General features: G+C 35.1%; 1 protein-coding gene across 1 annotated transcript in view; it reads right to left on the bottom strand.

The window, feature by feature from the left end:
• LOC150105510 (zinc finger MYND domain-containing protein 11) overlaps positions 1 to 17195 on the bottom strand; it is a 289391-nt gene that overhangs the window by 38389 nt on the left and 233807 nt on the right. The window contains exon 8 of the mRNA XM_090394229.1: positions 10414 to 10509. Coding sequence (XP_090250355.1) covers positions 10414 to 10509 — 96 coding nt within the window. The remainder of the gene's footprint in view (positions 1 to 10413; positions 10510 to 17195) is intronic.

The raw sequence follows: 17195 nt of genomic DNA, 5'->3' as shown, positions 1-17195 counted from the left end.
TCAAACTCTTTCATTTTTTCTTCAATAATCTTTGTGTATTTTAGTCTACAGTTCACATTTGAGAGCTGCTGAACTTTTATTCACTTTAAAACTTTCTTACATGTTATTATTTTCAATATGAAATTTAATTTTATCCTGCTCAAGACTAAATAGTGATCACTTCCAATTTCAAATCCTCTGTACACTGGTGTCCTGCACCAGGGAGAAATCATCACTATCTACAATAAAATAGTCAATGAGACTTTTCTTATTCCTTGCTTCTTTTCTCCATGTGAATTTGTGCACACTTTGTTTTTGGAACATGGTGTTAGTAATAACCAGTCCATGTCCTGAGTAGAAATCCAACAGGTATTTGTCATTATTATTAGCTTTGCTCTTTTCTTCAAAATTTCCCAAAATATTTTTGTATGTCTGATAATCATTTCCTACTCTGCTATTTAGATCCCCAACAAGGACCAACTTTTCTTTTTCATTGTGTCAGATGCTTTCTCTAAAGCATCAAAAAATTCCTCCACTTCTACCTTAAGTAGAACCTTGTGTGGGACCACCTGTAACCCCCCATCAAGTGCGTTCCCTGGTGGCAGATTGGGGAATGCTCGTCATCCTTTACTATGAAGGGTAGGAGGGAAATAAAATACCTCCTGCAGACCAACAGGATAGCACTTCCCTCATAGGCCGGTCTGGGGGCTTCGAAGGTGGCAGCCCCACCACCAGACTTGGGTGCTGAAGGCTATTTCCCTGCACACCTTAAAATTTCACCATTAAATTTAGGTTAATTTGTCATTAACCTAAATGGTTAATGACAAAGCGAGGAAAAAAAGGTACATGAGATACGGAACATGGAACATTAAAAGTCTACATGGAAAAGAAAATGAATTAATAGATGAATTTAAAAAATCAAGATTGGATCTGCTAGCAGTCACAGAAACAAAAAAGAAAGGTTGAGGTTGCCAGAAAATGAAAGATAGGTATATACTTTTCTATTCAGGGGTAAACAAGGGGTAGCTTGCATAATTAAACCGGATCTCAAAGAATATATTAGTAAATGGCAACTAATAAATGAAAGGTTGTTGACAATCAACTACAGATTTTAAATCAGACAAGTATTCACTGTAATTGTTGAATATGGCCCAAACGATAATGATACTAATAAAGAAATTAAAGATGAATTCTTCAAACTCTTACAAAAAACAATTGAAGTTCAAGGGCATATCATACTACTAGGAGACCTTAATGGCCGGATAGGGAATCAAGTAGATGAGGAAACGAAACAAGTGTTGGGATTACAAGGAGAAATAATCCAGAATAATAAATCTTTGCCTTACAAATAATTTAGTAATAGCAAATACTATGTTCAAGCATAAAGAAATCCATAAGTTTACCAGGGAAGAGCCCAGTAGAAATGAAAAATCTATAATTGACTACACCATCATAAGCAGGTCATACTGGAAGCATACAAAAAATGGAAGATTCTATAGAAATCCTGAAATAGGCAGTGACCACTACTTATTAGTATTGGAAACAATCCATAAAATAAAAGTTGAAAAGTAGAAAAAGTAGGAAGGGAATAAATGTTAAGATAAAGAACTACAAACTAAAGAAAGAAAAAACAGCCATTGAGTGTAAAAGTAATAGAAGAGAAGATGAAAGAAATAGAAAAAGAGATATATGAAGACCAAGATGTAGAAAACCTATGGTACAGGCTCAAAACACTTCTTCTAGAAACAAGTAAAGAAATTTGTGGTGTATCATTAAATAATAAACAGAAGAAACATAAAACACCCTGGTGGACTGAAGAACTAAAAGAAGAAATTAAAAAGAAAAAGCAATTATGGAAGAGATATATAACATCAAAGCTGCAGGTTGATAGAAAACTATACAACAACCAAAGAAATAAAGTTAAAACCTTAGTGAAAGAAGAGAAAAGAAAATGCTGAGAAGACTTCGGACATACTTTAAAACAAAATTTTAACGGAAACCAAAAACTCTTCTATAATGTTTTAAGAAGAATGAGGTCAGAGAAAGAATGCCCCATAAAGTTTATCAAAAACAAGGATGGAAAGTTACTCACAAATTCCGAAGACATCATGGAAAGATGGAAACAGTACTTTCAAGAATTACTGGAAGATGCAGGACATGGAAAAAATAGAACCCTAAGAGCAAGACACACAAGCAAAATAAAAGATCAGAGTGAAGAAATTCATGCAGTAAACTGTTAGCAGCAATAAATAAAATAAAACTGGGCAAATCAGCAGGCCATGACCAAATAACACCAAAAATGGTAAAAAATTTAGGAACGAAAGTCATAAAATTTCTTTTACACCTATTCAATGTTGTATGGAAAAAGAAAATTATTCCCAAAGACTGGGAAGTAGCTATAATAATCCCTATATTTAAAAAAGGAGACAACCGCAAATGTAAAAACCACAGAGGAATTTCGCTTTTAAGCATTCCAGGAAAATTATATGCCCGTATTTTAGAAGCGAGGCTTAGGAATCAAATAGAGGATACATTGGATGAAATGCAATATGGCTTTTGAAAAAATAGAAACACGGAGGATCTTATCTTCAGTCTTAGACAAATATCAGAGAAAACATTAGAAAATGGAAAAGAACTTCATGCATGTTTTATAGATTTCGAAAAGGCCTTTGACCGAGTTCCCAGACACTTAATATGGCAAACATTAAAGAAAAACAAGTTACAAGATAACTTAATAGCAGCCATACAAAGCCTCTACAAAAGTAACAGAAATTATGTAAGAATCTGTAATAATAGATCAAAAGAATTTGAAACAAATGTAGGAGTGAAGCAAGGCTGTATCCTCAGCCCTGTTCTCTTCATCATAGTAATGGATGAAATTTTAAAGACATGCCAAACAAAAAAAAAAAAAAAAAGTTCCACCTAGGATACAGGAAATTGAAAGAAACCAGGATTTCACACATGGCTTTTACAGATGATGTAGTGATCCTAGCAAATACAGCTGAAGACTTGCAGTACAATAACAACATTTGGTATGAAGAAACAAAGAAAAAGAATATGACCATAAATATAAGTAAAACTAAAACAATGATCATATCTAGAAACCAACAAAAACACATAATAAAAATAGAGAATCATCAACTAGAACAAGTCCACTCCTTTAAATACTTGGGATCATATATACAAGAATATGGTAGACTAGACACAGAAATTAACAACAGGATAAGAGGGGGAACAAAGCCATTCTATGCAATGAAAGGCCCACTCCTAGATAAGAAAGAAGTCACCCAGAATACCAAAATGGCGGTGTACTGTTCAGTGTTTCTACCAACATTAACATACAGTTGTGAGTCTTGGTGTTTAACAACAGGAAACACAAATAAACTACAAACAATTGAAATGAAATATCTCAGGAAAGTGGCACAAAAAACAAGACTAGACCGAATAAGAAATCAAACCATAAGAGACAGCCTTCAAGTTGCACTTCTGAATCAATTCATAACACAAGCCCAAATGAGATGGTTTGGACATCTTAATCGAATGGAAGAAGGAAGAATAGCAAAAACTGTATACAAAAGCCAGAAAATAGGAAAAAGAAACATAGGCAGACCCAGGAAAGGTTGGCAAAAAGAAATTAAAGAAAAACTGGAAGGGAATTAACTGGAAATAAGCAAAACATCAAACCTTGGATAGGACGGCATGGAAATCTCTTTGGCAAAATTTCGACGTTTAAAAGCATAAGAGATCACAGACAAAGAAGAAGATATTTGCCCACATCACTCTACTTGAGACTGCCTGCCATTCAAGAAGATTAGCCTCGTATTTTGTGTTGAATGCTATGGCTACTCCTGCTTTTCCTTGATTGTCATTGCCTGAATATAACATTTTGTATTTATTGCTCAGAAAGATCTCACAAGTTTTTGTCTTTCTTGTTTCAGTCACCCCTATTATGTCGATCTGGTACTTATCTAATTCCTCAGCTAGCTCCAATTCTTTGCCATTCAGGCTTCTTATGTTGATAGTACCGATCTTTAACTGTGGTGATGTTGAGATGGGGTGTGTGTTTTCAGATTTGTTCCAGTATTTGACTTTTCGCTGTTCACCCTGGTTCCCTGGCCAAAACAACTGGGGCCTTGTTTAACTGGGCGACGCTCTAACTGGCATGAAATTTTGTCATGTTCTACCATCATTTTGTATACTGGTTTAAGCCAATAAGAATACAATTTGGTCGGCTAAATCCCAAATTGCCAGCCCATCCTTGTTAGTTCAGTATCCAGGTAGGTACCCAACAGAGTGCACCACGAGAAGGTGAAGATTGGACATTAGATCAGAAGCCCTGGTCGGTTCTCTGCATTCCTTTAAAGGCTATGTTGAGGTCTCCTCTTAGTTATAGAGCTTTGACCCTTAAGTACCCATCTGAATCTTTAAAATAAGAAATTAAAAAAAATCATAAAGTATATCCAATTATTAATTTTTTAAGGTTTCAGTTTTTGTTGCCCTTGAAACTGGCCATCAACTGGCAGAAGCAATGTCTGAATGGTCACGAGGTCAAATAACATAGGTGTGAAACAGACGAATGAAGAGGAGAATCATGCAATTTGGAAGAAGGAAGCATTATTGAAGCAGCACAAGATGAGCGGTAGCAGTCATTTGCATGTACAAAGTACAAAGAGAGACGAGAAAGCCGACTTACTGGGTAAGGGTAGCAAATGCACAGTATAAGCAGAAGTTGAGCTAATGAGGTCAAAAGAAATCCTAGGGAATTTTTTCGATATGTGGCAGATAGAAGAAAGAATGATTATGGAAGGATGGTACTGACTAGTGAAAATGACTGGATGATAACAAGTTAGGAGGAAATAGTACAGATAAAATAACCTGGGTTTATAAGAGAGAATAAATGACTACTATTTTGGTTTTTTTTTGCTCAAATTTATTTTAAAACAAAGTTATACCAACTAGTTTCACCAACTGTGGCTGCTGGCTTCATCAGGGTAAAAGATGTATAAAAATAGTAAGAACACTTAAATGCTAAAAACTGTTAACACTAAAACCATAAAATAAACTGAATACAATAGTATTTTTTATCAAAGCAGAAGAATGCGTACACACATAGCACGTGTATGATCTGTTAATTGTTGTGTAGGAACGATTTGTAGTTGGCGGCAAAATTCAGTTCTGGTATGTTGAAAGATCTAATAAGGGTCTTCCAGATCTCAGGCAGAATCAGTTCTTGGTTTCTATTAAGGTTTTGTTCTGAGCAGAGAACCGTTGTGGCTTCTTTTATAATTTGGGAGCGGTAGTCCTCCTCTAAGTAGGGCATTGAGCTTTTATTCCATTCTATAATGTGATTAGTCCTAGCAAAATGAAAGGCTAACCCCGATTTGTCTTCTCTATTGACGTCTCCTATGTGCTCCTTCTTCCTGATTCAAAACTTCTTGAAGTCTGGTCAATATAATTCAAGCTGCACGAGCAGGGTATGTTGTAAACTCCAGCATATTTAAAAAATGGATGACTGTCTTTTGGAGATCGTAAAAATTGGCTAATGGTCTGTGCAGGTTTAAAAGCCACTCGTATACCATGTGGCTTGAGGAGTCTGGCAATCTTATTAGAAATTGTCCATACAAACAGAATCCCAATGGTAAAATTATATAACCATTCTTTGTAAGGTCATTTGATATCTGGGAAAGTTCAGCTTAGAAGTCTTTATCATCTGTCGTAATGAGAGAGGCTCTATTTTTTAGCATATGTACAATGCTGAGTTTCTGAGAAATATGGTGTGAAGAAGTGAAGTGTAAGTATTTACCTGTATTGGTGGGTTTTCGATAAACTGTAAGATTGATACGTCCATCTATTGATTTCTTTATTAAAATGTTCAGAAATAGTAATTGGTTATCTTTCTCAAGCTCTAGAGTGAATTTAATTTTTTGATGCAAAGAGTTAATCTTGCCTAGAAAATCGAGCAAATCCTTTTCTGCATTTTTCCAAACAATAAAAATATCATCAACGTATCTCCGCAAAACTGTGGGTTTAGGATCTAGTTGAGATAAATTATACTTTCAAATTTCTCCATAAAGAGATCTGCACAGGGTGGTGAAAGAAGGCTTCCCATTGCAAGACCTGTTAATTGTTGATAAATAGTTTTGTTCCATAGGAAAAAGTTAGATGTTAAACAATGATGGAACAAAGAAGTGATGTCTTGAGGGAATAAGCTTCCTAAAATGTCGATCACTTTTTCTACTGGAATGTTGGTGAATAAAGATGTAACATCCAGGCTTGCCAGAAGATCTGTATTGGAGATAGATGTTTTTTAATTTCTCCACGAAATGTTGTGAATTTCTTATATAAGTACCAGAATTGCAGATGTGTGCTTTGAGGAGACCTGCAAGGTATTTTGATAATAAATAGGTAGGCAAATTAATATCATCGACAATTGGGCGCAATGGTATACCATTTTTGTGGACCTTTGGAGAGCCATATAGTCTCGGTGTCAGTGGATGCATAGACGTCAATCGTTGTTTTAATTCTGTTTACCAGCTATCCATATTGCTTAATAAATCGTTGGTATCATTATGATTCTTTAAAGTGGGGTCCGAATCAAGAACATGATAAGTAAATGTATCAGAAAGTAAGTTGGCAATCTTATCTTTGTAATCACTGGTGTTTAAGATAACCGTACAGTTACCTTTATCAGCTTTTAATATGATGATATCTTTATCTTTCTTTAACCTGAACATGGCTTTTTTCTCTGGAAGAGTGATGTTTTGATGGGGAGCTCTTGAAGAAGAGAGAATGATACTGCTTTTAAGTCTGAGATCATTAATTATAGGCTCCGGTAGCGACGAAATGGACACTTTTCTACACTGCATAATATGTCCACTTTAGGAATTAGATCGCGGGTAATAGAAAATAAGCTTCGGTTTATTTTGGTCTTAAATATATAAAGATAATGAAATTGACCAGTTGCCACTAATACTTGTGGCTTCTTCTTGGCTAAAACTACATAAAAATAAATACAATAACAGCAAACAAAAAAGACGCCAAGTAGGGAACCATTACAATATCAGCTGAAAATGAAACCACATAGAATGTAACACAAGTTAGCTATTGTTCAGTATTGTGTGCAAATAGTTAGCTGAAAAGTTGAAGTCAGACATACAGAAAGAACTGATAAGCGATTTCCAAATATCACATTAATCCTTGGTTCATATTAAGTGCAACAGGATGGCCTCTTGTTCTTCTACCATCTTCTCCACATTCTATGAAAAATTTCTTCAACATTAATTTCAAAACAATCCCTTACCATCTTATATGTTTCAATCATATTCTCTTCCCATCCACTAAGACAATGCAAATTGCATTTCCTCAATCTTTCTTCCTAATTAACAAGCATTCCAGAGAAGGGAAACCATCTTAATCAATTTGTCAAAAGTATTTTAACTTGATTATATTATAAATTACAGATGCCAAGAAATAATATTCTTGGTTTAATCCTTTATCCAAGTGTAAACAAACAATGTTTGCACATGAAGTATTTTCATGACTGGACGACTTGTTTATAGAGGCTAATGACTTCAATACAAAGGTACACATCCTTCCCATAATGCATGTATAATGCCATGCATTATGGGAAGGGCCACTACCTAACCTGTTTTGAACTTCACTGTAGTCCCATCAGTGGGAGTCAGATTCAGAAGAGATACTAAGGTTGAAGTAATGCAGAATTCAGAGTATTTTAATAATAAGGTGTGACACCTTTTGACTACTCGTGTATGGGCAATATATGACTTTTTGCATTACTTCAACCTTGATATCTCTTCTGGATCTGCCTCCAACTGATGAGACCTCAATAAAGGTTGAAACTGGTCTAGATAATGGCCCTTTCCATAATGCAATGTATTATGGGATACTAAGGCAATTGATATGAAGTTATTAGTCTCCATATAAAAGTAGCTCAGTTGTGAAGATACTTCATGTGCAAACTGTAGGCGCCAACCCCCCCCCCCCCCTTCAAGCCTTCAAAATTCGAGTCATCAGAATTCAAAGAGAACCAGTCCACCAGTCTGGAACTTGGGGGGGGGGCGTCAGAGCCCCCTAGTTAATATATAAATTAATAATTAGAGAGATATACAAATTAATATCTATGTTCAAGTACAGTATAGAGTAACTAACCTGAAATGGATGGATAACAGATCAGCATAAAAAGAGATCTGCATTTTTTTAATACATGGAAAATTAAGGAAGTTTCTAATATTTTGTTTTCATTACAATCAGGAGTGCACTGTAAATTCTCGAAAATGATTCTCACAAGTTTGTCCTCCTTGATGTGAAAAGGAAAGGCTTCTTATCAAGTCCTTCTCTTTAAAAGTAATATCTATATCTAAAATCTTGTAATATCTATCTGTCTATATGTAATGTCTATATCTTGGTGGGGGTGGGGGTGGGTGAAGAACCCTTTTGTCACTGAAGAATACATTTAGTTTTCTTCCTTTTACTTGGAAAAATCTCCCTTTTAAAATAAGCATTACCGAAGTTTCAGGCTCTTAAGAGATTTTTTTCTCATAGTTTAAATTAAACTGAATTATATTTTATTCTACACACCTACAGATCAGATATGACTATTTTTAGTGCAAGGGATATAGCAGAAGTCTTTTGCATTCCAAATAAGATGCAAACATTTTAAGGTAAGTGAGCAATATTCGGTTACATAATAGCCAGCCGACAACATGGCTCAGTGTTTAAACTATATTTCAGAATGAGTAGAAAACTGCTATACATTTTACAAAGAGGCAAATCTGTCAACCCTAGTCAATACTGAGTGTCAGTTGTTGCTTAATGGCTTGTTAAGAAACTAGATTCTGAACCTTATCTCAGTGGTTTTCATATGCAATTAAACCTAATGGAGCTAAACTTATGATTTCTTTTATTATTAAGTATTAGTTATTCCTAGCCTGGGCTTTCAAAACCTTCCTTCTTAATTTTAATATATACAGGTCAATACAGTGACATTTATTCTAGGTACCATGGTCAGATGCATATGTGCCATACATATGTTACTGTTGCTGGAGCCAAAACTTTAATATTAGATATTTAAATATTGCCAAAGTACAGTTAACTATCACTATAACAAATTATTCTCATAGGGAACAGTTTGTTATAGTTTGTATAATAAATTTCTTTTGGCACAGCATTGTACCTAGGTGGCTCTGGTTAGGACTTTCAACAGTTTGCTATAATGAGAGTCAATTGTATTACTACACCCAAAAAAGAAAATACAAATACCGCATCACATGATTTCAATGATGTGTGCACATAGCAACAAGCACCATCAGGGATACTACTTCCCACACTAATGGGTGAATATATTTTAATGTAATGACCACTTGGAATTTTTATATGCTAGAAATCTGGTATTTGAAGTATATACAGGGTGTTCGGGATAAATTTGACAGTTTCGTAAGGAAAAAGAAAATCTTCTTTGTATCTATTAAATTTAATGAATTGACAAAAAAACATTACAGGCAGAGTTAATTACAATACTATCAACAAGATTTACTCAAAATAACCACCATTAGCATCGATCACAGCTTCAATTCTGCTTCGGAACCTCGAACAAGCTGATGCTACAGTCTCCCTGGGAAGGGCCGCAAAAACTGTTTTAATTTTATCCATTAACTGGGCTTTTGTATTACTGGAAGTGCGATTGGTGTCTTTTTCAACTGCGCCCCATACAAAATAATCCATGGGGTTAAGGTCTGGGGAGTTTGGAGGCCAAACATTTGGACTGGTGAAGTCGTAGAAATTTTCAGACAACCATTTTTGACTTTTCCCAGAGGTGTGGCAAGGGGCCGAATCCTGCTGCCATACATACGGCCTACCATTGGCTACCCTTGTTATCCAGGGCTTGACTACAGTTAGCAACTCCACGAACAAAGCCCGAATTCCAATGCCAGGGTTCTTCAACACCTGTTCCTGCAGATTTGCGAGGAATTCTGCTGTACGAACGCAATCAGATCGTCTGCTAGGGATCTTTCTTCTTGCTACATCCTTGTAGTCACCATTGCAAGTCTCTAGTTCATGCCTGATTGTTTTTACTGTATTCAGGGAGCATTGGGCAGCAGTCGTAATATCCTTATTTTGATGGCGGGCACGAATCATCATGATACAAGTTATTCTCTTCCATGATTCAGGTGGGTTCCAGCTATCCATCCTTTCTGACATCTTGTATAGGAATGAAGAAGGGTCCAAACTTTTAAATGAAGAGAAGTGTGTGTTAATACATGTAACTTACGGAAAAATATAATTAATTATAAATATGTCAAATTTATCCCGAACACCCTGTATGTGATGCAATAAAATATCTTAACTGTAAATCTCTTACAGGGTTCTAGTAGTTAAACCAAGCATTTGCTATAATTTTACAAGCTTACGTATTACCTTTTTAGGTGTCTGTGTTCCAACAGATATTCGGGCACAAGGAGTTTCCTGACTGGAGGATGATACAACATTGTGATCTTCAGGAGTAGGAGCATCCTAGTTAAATCAAAATTTACACAATTATAGAATGATGAAGATTGCATAAAAATTTTCCTATTATTCTTCTCTTTTACACACTTCAAAAGTAAATTTTCTGAAAGCTTTTAAATATATATATAAAATTATAAACCCAAACCTTACCTGTCAACAATAAATGATGTCACATCACTTCATTTATCATATAACTTATTTAGGAAGAATTATATCCAGAATACAGTCTGCACGGTTAGCCTGGTGGCTTTGCGCTTCGCCATATGACTGGGGAAGGAGTGTCCCAGGTTCGATTCCCGTCAAAGACGTGAGGAATTTGAGGATCTTCCACAGCCATAGCCAAGTTAGCCGGTCTTGGACATGGGCAGTAGGGTTTTTTCAGCCAGTTTATCTGGTGTTTTTCATCCCGCAAGCAGGCAAACTAGACCCGTGAACATACGCTACTACAGCCAAAAATATACCCCCCCCCCCCCCGCCAGCGGCAGGTTGGTTGGGAGTACTACTAACAAGAAGTCACATCTAAGTAACATGCAGACCCTGCATAGAAAGCAGGAATAATGCGTAGAAAGAAGAATATCCAGAATATAGTAATAGCAAAATAGATAAACTAATTTTTATGTTTTGACACTTCAAAGGAAGGTTATAAAAGTAATTTATTATATAGGGTATGCACATAACTTTAGTAAGAGTTGCCGTGATATTATGTAACCTTGTTATATATATATTAATTCTAAACAAGAGAGGATACAAAGAACAAATCAGCAATGTTTGAGAAATGCCATTAGGAAGAAGGAACCTATTAATTTTTTTGAACAACTGGAAGTTGCTGTTGTAGTAGTCTTTGTGGTAAAAAAAAATGTGACGAAAGCTGTTCCACAGGAGGGGGGGGGGGGGAGAGAATGATCGCACAGCTCTGATTATATATGAAAATACTCATAGAAAGGCACAACAAGATGGAAACAAATAATTTATGAGATAGAAGTTTGTTTAAGTGTAGAGCAGTAGTTCTCAAAGTGGGCGATAATACCACCTCCTTGGGGGGGTGTTAAGACGATGGGGGGGTAGTGGCCTCATGAGCAAAAGGGAACATTGAATTGAAGTAAGGGAGTAGCGAAAGCATAAAAGACAAAAATTAGGTGCTGAAAATAAGTTATATCATCAAAAATTTTGATGATATAACTGTTGTATAACATAAGTAAAGGTCATAATGGTTGCTTTATTTTCCAAGGAAACATACAAATGCAAGTTACAGCCGATCAGCGTTGAAGTCCGACGACAGGTATTAACAAACAAAGTGTTGGCAGGTGCGCACTTTCAAGTGATCGGGATCGTACAAGTCCAATACGCATTGGCAGAAACATGTGCATGTTATAACTTGTTCACTGTATAATACTATAAATACGTGAGATGTTTGAAATCAGTTTTAGATTGTTTCTGAATTGTGTGATAAGCAGTTAGCAATTTGATGTAGTGCATAAATTTTAATGCATATTCGATACCTAGTCGGTACCTTACTTACACGGATTACACACAAAGAAAATTATTGTTGTTCCAATAAAACAGCGGGTTTCACATGAGTATTTTTTATACCTTTTCTTGTAAAAATAATTTGGTTCAGGTATGTGAGAAATTGCATTCTAGCAATTTTGTAAATTTAACTTTTTTTCTTTTTCACAAATAATTTCAAGGCTGAAGCCAAGAAGAAATGTAGACAACATAATATCGAGTATTTGAAATACGGCTTTATTCAGTTGCCTACAAACAAAACATTACCAATGTGCCTGATTTGCCAAAAAGTGTTTTCAAATGAATCTATGAGGCCTGCAAGACTAGAAGAACATTTGACAAAAGTTCATGCTGATAAAAAAGATAAGGATTTATCGTATTTTCAAGCACTTAAACAAAAATTTTTGAAACAACCAACAATGGCAGGTATATTTTCAGCAGCATCCAAGCTAGATGATGATGATGGGTTATGCACCTCTTTTTCCTATTGATTGCTAAATTGAGAAAAAAGCATAATGTTGGTGAAGAACTAATCTTACCCAGCTGTTAGTGAGGTCATACGCACTGTACTGCACAAGCCAGCCTCTGATATTATCAAGAAAATTCCTTTGAGCAACAATACGATGTAACGAAGAATTGATGAAATAGTCCAGAATGTTGAGGACTCGTTATGTGAGTATTTAAAAACAACCCAACTCTCTATACATCTTGATGAGTCTACTTTACCAGAAAATGAAGCCTTACTTTTAACATGTGTACGATACATAAAAGAAAAAATTTGCCAAGAATTATTATTTACTAACTGACACTAAAGGAGAATTGATATTTCATGCACTGGACGAGTTTTTTTAAAGAAAAAGAATCCCTCTAAATAATATCTTGTCAGTTGCTAACGGTGATGTTCCAACAATGGTAAGGCGCTACATGGTTTTATTGCATATTTCAAAGAAGCAGTACCAAATGTATTCACTGTACACTATGTGATTTATCGTCAACATTTAGTTGACAAATACCTGAGTGATTACTTACACAAGGTCATTACATTATGTAATTACAGCAGTCAACAAAATCAAAAGTCATTCATTAAAATAAAAGATTGTTTGGACAACTTTGTATTCAAGACGATAAAGAATTCAATCACTTGCTGCTCCATACAGAAGTTCATTGGCATCAAAGGTACCTGTTTGAATCGATTTTATAAACTCTTTGACCCAGTGCTACAGTTTTCAGAAAACAGAGATGATTCTTTATGAGCCAACTTGATTAATTTCAAAAGTGACCTTATTTGACTGACTTGTTTAACAAATTTAATGAAACAAATCCATAGCTCCAAGGAGATGAAATGAATTTAATAAAAACAAAAGCTTGATATTCCTGCATTTGTGTCAAAACTTGTCCTGTACAAACAAAACTTAGAATGAGGAGAATTCAGCCAGTTTCCAAATCTATCAACAGTGAAAAAATGTGATGAAGACATGCACATCTATTGTCAGCACTTGGAGGCTCTGCATTGTGATTTCAACCAATGATTTAAATATATTATTGAAATGAAAATACCTGATTGGGTTTTGGACTCATTTTTAAGTACAAACACAGAAGAATCTTTTCGATTACAAGAACTGATAGTAGTAACAACAAATGAGGAATTGAAATTAAAATTCAAAAACAGGTACCAACAGTTCTGGTTGCAGAAGCAGATGCCTATGCTTTATCCTGGATTGTGGGCCCTGTAAAAAAAGTTTTCGGTCACATTTCCATCATCATATTTAGTGGAACATGGGTTCAGTGCGGTCACAATCTTTTAACTAAAAAAAAGAAACGGACTGCAAATAGCTAATCATGGTGATTTAAGAATGCTGCTGCTGCTGACAAACATAGAGCCAAATATCAATAAATTGGTAGCAGTACACCAGGCTCATCCTTCTCATTAGGACTGTTTTTAATATTACTGATTCGTTATTTACTATTGTATGCGCAATTTGTTTGTTTCAAAAGTTTCAAAATTTCAGTTCCAAGGTGTCTTATTTCCGAACTTCAAAAATATCTACTAGATGCAAAATAAAACACAAATTTCTTTCTGTATCTATCTGTTTGTTCACTTAAAACTTGAAAACTGCTGATCCGATTTTCATACGATTTTCTTTTATATGTATCAGGTAGAGCTGGTCAGGTCTTAGAAAGTAGTTTCCAGGGGGAGGGAGGGGGGTTGAATAATTTTTTTTTGAAAAAAGGGGACAGTAAGCCAAATAAGTTTGGCAACCACTGGTGTAGAGGAAAGTGAAGAAATGATAGCTGGATCTCAAATATGAGAACAATAGTCTAAGTCTCTCACAAAGGTAAGTTTTTCTAATTAACTGACAGCACTGTTTCTAATTCAAAGGCAAACTGAGAGAGGCAATGAATTACAAAGTCAAAATATGTTAAAATAATCATAAATTACTATCACATCTCTGAGGAGTAACTGAGTTTCAAATTCATTCTGAAAAATCAGAACATGAACTTCTTCAATTTTGACATATGTAGTGCAATATTAAGGCAAACCATGTGAAGGAAATTAATTATAGACAACTTCTACATACTGTCAATTACTTTTTTTTTTTTTTTTTTTTTAACACCTGGAGGATGTGCTACTTTAGGAACACTAGATAAGGAAGAAAGACTAGCTTGGTGGAATGATGAACTTCAATAAATAGTTGCACCAAGTATAGCTTGTGTATATAAAGTTAATGTCAGGCTTTTTGGAGAATATTTCTTAATTGGTGCAAAATGTGCATCGCCATCATGATGGAACTCTACCACATGTTTCTGATTGAACTATCGCTATCTCAACTGATGGATTGGTTGGCTGAGATCCTTACTTAGCTGGATCTCACAAAATGTTAACAATAGGGATGCACACTAGCAGAAAATTCTGGTTGCTTTATTAACTACATTAAAGTGACCAATCAAAGAGAAAGAGAGAGTGCAAGCGTCATTAAACAATTGAAAAAAATATGTATTAAAGCTGAGGAGAGACATTTTGAGCAACTATTATAAACATAGAATTAGAAATTAGACATATGATCATAAATTTTTTTTGCTTAAAATCATTTGAAGTTTGGTAGATTACTACTGAAGCACCTGATATATGTTTCCATTTTATGCTTATTAATGGTTCTTCTCAATATATTACATATCCAGTTTTAATTCTTCATTTATTCATTCATTTTGGTGTAGCTGTTGTAAGTGTCCACTTCACAGTTGGTATAGATGATGAGCACTTTGGCTGGAAAGACCCAAGTTAGAATCCTGTCTATGAGGTGAGGAACCCTTATCGTGAAAGTGAGTTAGCCAGTCTGATACAGCAGTAGAGGGTTTTTTCCCTCCCAAAACTCAGGTTTTTCATCTCCCTCAAAACATGCAAACTAAATGCATGAACACACCGATCTACAGTCAAAAAATACAGATTTCCCCATCAATGCTGGAGTGCCTCAGGGTTCTGTACTCTCCCCTACACTCTTTCTCCTTTACATCAATGACCTCCTTTCTCTGAATTCAAATTCTATTCACAGCTTTGCCAATGACAGTACTCTTCCTCATTTGATAAAACCATGCAATACCCTAATGTTAGATGCCTCAAGATCTTCCATGACCAGTAACTTGGGGTGACATGGGGGTGAAGACAACTTAGTAAATTTCAATGCTAAAAAAACCTCAAGCCTTATTATCTGCAAGAAAAATCCTACCTCATCCCCTCTCATTTTTGATAATGTTCCAGTTTCCATCCAAGATCAACTTTCTCTTCTTGGGTTGACTGTCACATCCAGTCTATCCTGGCACAAACGTATTATTTACACAGCCTCTGAAAAGCTTGGTGTTCTTTTCTGTTCTAAACATTACTTCTCTTCCTCTCAGTGCCTCAGATCCATCCAACTTTGGAGTGGAGCACCCAAGATCCAAGAATTCTAGATGATATTCAGAAGGGGATAATCTGCTCAATAGACAACCCTTTCCTCAAGACTTCCATCAGTCACTTTATCATAGGTGCTCTGTTTCAGCACTGTGCCTGTTCTATAGGTACTTTCATGGGCACTACTCTTCTGAATTCGCTGCTACCATTCCTCCATTTTCTTCCAACTACAGAAGAACTAGAGTAGCCACTAGCCAACACCCATATACTATCCAGCTTTGAACATACCAAACTAACTTTTCATTGGCTTCCTTCACTCCATCCACCTCCAATTCTTTGGAACAATCTTCTCCATACTGTTTTTCCCACTGAGTACAACCTCCTATTCTTTATAAAACATATCAACAGGCTAGTTTTCTCCTTAATCACTTGCCCTTATGAGATGTAGCAGAGGAGTGCCATGCCAGTTGCACCAATCAGGGGACTCTACCCATCCTAAGGGTAGAGTCGAAGAAGAATACGTATGAAATTATTAGTTGGCAGTATTTCTAGAGAACACTTAAGATAGCAGCAGATTTCAAAACAAAACTAACATTAGCAGTAAACTTATTTTTAGATGAAAATAAACATCTGATGTTGTTAGTGTAATGAAATCTATTAATATCTTTGATTTTCATAAATGATCTTTCATAGATATATTAGGAAATCGAACTAAAATTTGTTAAATCTCTATTAAAGTAATAAAAAAATTTATAAAAATAACTTTTCATATGAAAAACGGATTTATAAATTGGTACTTAAGGAGAAAGTATCAGTACCTACCATCTAATGAATTGCCTAATTTTTAACAGAATAGGAGATGTGTGAAAGTACTGATTTCATTTTAAAGAATTCTAACCAAATTTCTGATTAAATTTAGAACCTGCATGGCAAATATATATATCATTGAAGAAACTTAAATGACTTAAACCTGAGGGATAACAAAATAGAAAATAAACTATTCGTCATTTTGAATGATGAATAGTTTATTACTAATTTCATCTTGCCAGAAAAATTCATTGCGTACATAATATGAAAATGGAAAAAAGAGAAATATGAAATATACATTATTAGAGAAAATTGCTATAATATTAAGTTACAAATGGATTGCTGACATTTGGAGATGTTCTGGATCTCACAGTATTGTTGAGCAAGTTCATTTGGATATGATCTTGTGTATGCAAAAGTTGGATGGCTGAGGAGAAAAAATCAGAAATATTGTACTAGACCAAGGTTGAGAATAATTTCTGTCAATTCA

Source organism: Typopeltis vanoorti, chromosome 6 (genome assembly GCF_054136105.1).
Source record: "Typopeltis vanoorti isolate ZY-2024b chromosome 6, IOZ_Tvanoo_1.0, whole genome shotgun sequence".
Taxonomy (NCBI): Eukaryota; Metazoa; Arthropoda; class Arachnida; order Uropygi; family Thelyphonidae; genus Typopeltis; species Typopeltis vanoorti.
Note: the sequence above shows the minus strand (reverse complement) of the source record. Positions and strands in the feature narration are given on the sequence as shown.